Source organism: Gossypium hirsutum, chromosome D01 (assembly GCF_007990345.1).
Source record: "Gossypium hirsutum isolate 1008001.06 chromosome D01, Gossypium_hirsutum_v2.1, whole genome shotgun sequence".
NCBI classification, from domain to species: Eukaryota; Viridiplantae; Streptophyta; class Magnoliopsida; order Malvales; family Malvaceae; genus Gossypium; species Gossypium hirsutum.
This window is the reverse complement of record NC_053437.1, coordinates 49,023,989-49,030,260: the sequence shown is the minus strand read 5'-3', so window position 1 is coordinate 49,030,260 and position 6,272 is coordinate 49,023,989. Positions and strand designations below refer to the sequence as shown.

The 6,272-nt window shown below is 32.0% G+C and overlaps 1 protein-coding gene across 4 annotated transcripts; it reads right to left on the bottom strand.

The window, feature by feature from the left end:
* Window positions 1-204: 204 nt before the first annotated feature.
* Window positions 205-3,230, bottom strand: LOC107921105 (squamosa promoter-binding-like protein 13A). 4 transcript variants are annotated; one of them, XM_016850976.2, is made up of 5 exons: window positions 2,703-3,077; window positions 1,933-2,028; window positions 1,366-1,716; window positions 1,032-1,180; window positions 205-918 (listed from the first exon to the last, which is right to left on the bottom strand). In XM_016850976.2, the coding sequence occupies exons 3-5, from the start codon at window positions 1,572-1,574 to the stop codon at window positions 404-406; spliced, it is 873 nt and encodes a 290-aa protein (XP_016706465.1). In that variant the 5' UTR covers window positions 1,575-1,716; window positions 1,933-2,028; window positions 2,703-3,077; the 3' UTR covers window positions 205-403.
* Between the last annotated feature and the right edge of the window lie 3,042 nt (window positions 3,231-6,272).

Sequence of the window (6,272 nt, the reverse complement as noted above, 5' to 3'; positions counted from 1 at the left end):
TATGGTGGATTGATTAATGCATTAGTATTTATTCTTTACTGATTTTATAGTATTTATATTTGAGGCAAATCCAACACTAATTTATATAAAAGTTATGTTTAGAGCCGTAGGTGGTGGCATCTTGATATCATATATCACTTGCTAAAGAATATGCCACGACCTGAGCTCAGCAATTGTGTTGTTGTTAGGCTACTCATTGCAACATTTGATTCTAATTCAATTATTATTACTACGAAGAGTGGAATGGATGAACTCCACCGGATAATCTTAAACCCAAACTACTCTCTGGTTTCAAAACTACATAAATATATTAGCCATTGCTTAAAAAGGCTCTGAATATCAAAAGCATTACTTGACCCCACCAATTTCAAGCTACACGGATGGAAAATGGCGCATATTACTCCTATGAGAAGGATAGTCTCTGCGAAGTACCATTTGCAGATCCAAACATTTCTTGTCCATAGATGTTGGTGTTATCATTGCCGTCAGTGGCCAAAACATGCTCACCCTCCATTGCTACACCATTATACTGCATGTTTGGGATCAGTGATGAAGTTGGACCAGATAGCACCATGGGTTTCAAACCAATCTCCCGAGTCTCAGCCGGCTGTGATGACAGAAGAGAGAGAGCACGATCGGAGTCGATCGCATTTGAGAACATTTTTTGGCTGCTGCCTACACCATTGCTTAATAAAGGTAACTGATAAACAGAAACTCCATGGAGTGATGAATGATTGGTTTGTAATAATGACAACTGTTCTTCCCTTTTGTAGCTGTGTGGAAAGGATCCACGGAAGAAACCATTTCGGCTGGATTCCGAGCCTATATCAGGTTCCATTTTGGCAGTTCCCAACCAAGAAGAGGTTATGGCAGTAGTGGCAAATATTTGGGGACTACTGGACGGTAAATGTCTAGAACCTGCAGCAGAGTCTCATTAATTTATATCAGAACAAGCAAAGCTACTACATGTACATAGGAATAAGAAGGTGAAAACAAGATTCTTATTTGAACATTACAAAATCCAGACAAACCTTGGAGATTGGAAAGACATCTTCCTGGATTTACAGATAGAGAATGAGGTTGAGGTTGAGGTTGAGGTTTTCTCCGTCTTCGGTTATGTCCATCGAGACGCTTCCTGCAACTTCGTTTTCCTTCATCAAACTCCGCCAAACAATGAAACCTTCATTCACCATAAACTAATCACTTATCATTATGAAATGCAACAAAAAAAGAATTGAACACAAGGGGCAGGCAGGATAAGAGCACTTTATGAAATTGATTTCCATTTCTCTTGCAATCCACCAATGGTATTACACATCAGACATCAAAACACAAGCATTAAAGCTGTTGCAATTATTTAATTACCTGCTGCATTGCTGGCAAAACCGTTGTTCTTGACCCCTTATAATAACTTTTGGGGTTTTAGAGTGGACTTCACATACTTTATGGCGTCGATGGTAGTCCCTGCATTGGCTGAGGTCTGCAGTGCAACCGTCGACTAAGCATGAAGGTACTTGGTTTCGATTACCAGGAGGTCGAGCCCTTTTAAACGGAGCAGATGATGATGGTTCCATGAATCAACAGCGACCCCCAGCACCCTTAAAATATATATCTTCAAAATAACTCAAATCGCAAATGCCAAGCCAAGCTTGATTCACCTATAGAGCTTCTGGACTTTAACCGCTCAATATTGATGCAACATCGCCCATCACCTTTCTCCACATGAACAAAATCAGAATCAGACCAACAATTCCAGAAGTAGAATACTTGCTTGCTAATATATAAAAATATCAAATGAAGGGTAGTTCACAATTAATTACATTTAGCTATGATAAGTTTAATTGTAAAAATAAATTGTATATATCTTAAAGAAATTCACCAATACTCGATACATTTTAATGTTCCTTAAACAAAATTTCACATTGAACTTACTTTAGGAAAGAGTTCGCCCTGGTTTGACTTTTAAATTTGTCGTACGATGTGGCTTTTGGAAAATATATATGAGACCTAATGACGCTTTCTCTACTCCTTTTAGCATCCAAGAAGTAACATGTGAAAGAGAAAAAGAAAGATGAAGGAAATAATACAACTTTTATGGTAATCGAATGCTCGATACATATGTCACTGTCACATCATTAGAGTCAGCCCAACCACAAAAAAATGGAAGATATTTACGGATGAAAAGGCCAATATTACCACAAAATTAGTTTTTTTTTCTCCTAAGATGAAAGTAATCCGAATTGGAGATTTAAAAAAAACTACATTAATCATTGGAAATGTTTATGAAGGATGATGGAAGCTGCTCATTTAGTAGTAATATGTATAAAATTGTTGTTCAAATAGGGTGTTTCCTAAAGTAGAGACATTTTCTTTTTCTTTGGAGTTTGAGCACAAGTTGGCACCACCGCTTTCATTGACTGAAAAAGGGAAGACTCCATATGGGTCTTTGTTTCTTTTTTTAACCCGTGACATAATTATATCAGTACAACGTGTAGAGGCTCTAACAGAAGAACCCTGCCATTTTTATAGAGATTTGTATTTAAAGACCTTTGTATTGTTTGATGGTATACTTTATCACTGAATTATCTAAATTTCATTTCATTTGAAATTATACCATAACAATTAGTAAATAGAATGCAGTGACTTGAAATCTATACTAAAAATTAAAGGGACAGTTAAAGAAAAAGAAGCTAAAAGGGTACCTTAGAGAGAATCCCAGAAATCTAGCAGAGGAGGGGAAGAATCTTATCTTGGGAAGTTGTGGACTGGCAGTTTGAGTGAAAAGGAGAGGGAGAAAAGGGGGGAACTGTGGAGTGGAGGAAGTAGTGTTAAACAAGTTGCAAAAGAAGAGAGGAGTTTGAATGGGTAGCCATTAAAAAGAAAAGGTTGGATGAAAAAGAAAAAGAGTTAGAAAGCAAAGAGAAAGAGGGTGGGTTTGAGGGGGGTTGATCTTTCTTTCCAACTCTCTTTCAGTCTTCACTTCCTTTTTTAGGTTTAGAGCCTTGAAGGCTGAAGCAAGTATTTATTATAATAAAAATATTGAGCTTTAGAAAACTAGTGGAGTGGGCAGGAAAAAGGACACCAAGGTTGTAGCCAATGCTTTAAATCTTGTGGACTTTTCAAAACAAATTTCACTCTTCAGTCTTTCCTTCATGTTTCTTTGTTTCATCCTTCCTTCTCGTCTATTTCCTCTTTACCCTCCTTACAAGTGTCTCAATTCCTTTTTTCTTATTTTTAAAATTATTTGATAATGAGCATTTTAAACATTTCTTCTAATAAAAAACATTAATAAATTAAGTATTAAAAAAATAAAGATATTATCCATAAAAATTTAGTGTAATTATGACTTTTGAATATAATATTTTAAAAATATAGTGAATTTTTTTAAAAATATTTTTAATAGGAAAAATGAAAATAAAGATACCTTAATTTGAAAAAAAAAGTTTAATTAGTTATTTCATATTTTATCATTATTTTTCGCTTTTTAATTTGTTCATTGCAATATTTTTTAAATTAAATATCTCATTTATCATTAAATTATTTGTATTAAATTTTTTTATTTTTAACTAAAACCTTTAAATAACATATTTATAACTAATTTGTTTTTATGAGCTTTTTTTTTACTTTTTGTACAATAAACATGTTGATACAAAATAAAATAAAGGGTAAGATAAGGAGGATGTTGTGGTGGTCTAAAAAAGGTCGGTTTACTTTAAGATGTGGAAAGCTGGAGAAAGATAAGAAGATAGGGAGAAGATTGTGAGGGTTAAGGAAGCTTGGTTATGGAGAGTAGTGCTCAAGGATTGATTAAGGGGAGAATGAACCTTTTCTCATCACTTGGGAGGCTATTTATAGAAGAGTTTCTCTTGTCTACTTGCATGACATGGTAAGGCAGTTGTCATCATAGAGAATGTGAAGGATGTGCATAGTGGAGTCCATTCTGTTATTCCTTTAAGCAATATGAGGTTGTTACGCTTAAGTGAACCCCAATGGTCCATGAAGAGAGTATTCACACTTGGAAGAGTGTTCACACTAAAAAGCGGATAGCATGACCATAGTAAGCGAGTGATCACATGAGGGGAGGATATCTCATCTGTCCACAGGTAGTTCCACGATGGTTGGCTGATCTGGGAGGTCAGATTAACTAAGGATGTCTTGACGAATGAAAGGTGAGGAATCATCTTCAGATACCCACCTATAGCCTTTTAAACATGCCATGTGTCTACTATATTGGTATAACAATACAATTTTTAGCTTTTAATATTTATAAAAGTTTTTTTTGTATACAACATTCTTTGATTTTTTTATAAAGATTTTATTTCTAAATTTTGTTTAACATTGTCTTCATAAGATTTTTCAAAATATATATTTTTTCAATTTTAAGTATTTTAAAAAGTTAATATTGCGTCAATTGTCATCATTATATACTTTTTTAGCTTGTTATATTATATATATATATACACGATGTAGTTGGAGAATTACATAATTAAAAGAATGTGTTAACACAAAGAAATTGTTATAAACTGATCCCAATTTTGCAAAATCCCCTAAAAAATAATAATAAACACTATCAAAACAACTAAATATTTATAATTAGGGAGGGATCCAATTACACCAGTGTAAATATAAAATAAAAAATAGTTTTACACCATTTCGTATTTTTTGTGCAAATAATATTTTAATGGTCTAATTCCATTAGATTTAATATTTTATTCTTATAGATCATGCATGTCAAATTTGATGTAAACTAAAAATTTCTAACTATTTATTTTATGTAAAAATTATTCAACCATTAGATATATATATTTTAGATTAATATGACAAATATATCGGATCGGTGAGAAAATTTAAATACATGACAAGTAAAATTATATTCATAAATTCAATGTTAGATCATTAAAATATTAATCATACAAAAAGCTATGAAAGGATGTAAAACTACTGTAGTTTTATATGGGTGTAAGTGGTTCCCTCTCCTTTATAATTAAAGTATTGTGACAACTTATTAGAACAATACTAAATGCACATTAAAATATGAGAAAGTATTTTGTACATGATTTATCGTAATCTGATATAGCAGATTAAACTAATTTTTGCACTTTATGAGCTTGAAAGCAAATATTTTCGTTAGGTTTTAATTATGGTTTTATAAGGTTCCTTAAAGTTAATAAAATGTACAAATTGAGACTTTTATTAACTTTAGGGGTCAAATGAGGCCTAAGGGTGAGCTAATGAACTTTGTAAGTGTGCAGGAGACTATTAGAAGGCGTACTTGTAACAGCCCGATTTTGACCCTAATCGGAACAGTGGTTTTGGGACCACAAAATCGAGTCTAAAAAATATTTTAATATTATTTTCTGTGTTAATTATGTGTGAATTTACATATGTGAAATTTTCGTGAATTAATTTTATGTTTGTGTGCTTAATTTGAAAAAAAGGGCTTAATCGCGTAAAATGAAAATTTGATGGTTAATTAAGAAAGTGCCTAATTGTTGTTGTCTTTATAAGTTTGAGGCCTTATGTTGTAATTTAGCCAATAGTAATAGGTAGTGGATGGCATAATGATGATATGTGATTTTTATATATATAAAATAAAAGTTAAAATAATAATAATATAATAATATATGTTATAATAAAACAAAACATTAAAAGCCACCATTTTATGTTCATCTTTCTTCACCGAATGTAGAAAAGAAAAACAAGGTTTGAAAGCTTGAAACATTCGGCCATTTTGAAGCTTAATTCAAGGTTGGTTTTTGTTCGGTTTTTGATAATTTTTACGTTTTTGAGATCATTGCTTTAAATACTTCAAAGCCCATATCTTAATTTTGTGAATTGTTGATGATTTTGAGAAATGCCATTGATGAATGCTTGAGCTTTGTGATAGTTGATGATGGAATATGAAAGATATGTGAAAGATTAACATGTTTTGTCTTTGAATTTTTGATGAATTTGAGTAATTAGGGTTTAATTGTAAAAATAAATTTTTGAGGGACTAAAATGTGAAATAAATGAAATATGTGAAATAAATGAAATATGTGGGCTTGTATGGACACTAGGAATATTCGGCCCTTAAGGAGTGAAGTCAAATTTTGTGTATTTTGAGTTTTGAGCAAAAAGGACTAAATTGTAAAAAGTGTGAAATGTTAGGGGAAAAATTGTAATTTTCCTATTTATGTGTTTTTAGGTTAAATTGAATAGAATGATGTTTAAATAAACTTAATTTGAATATACTTAGATCAAGAATTAAAGAAATCGAATTTGGATCGGGG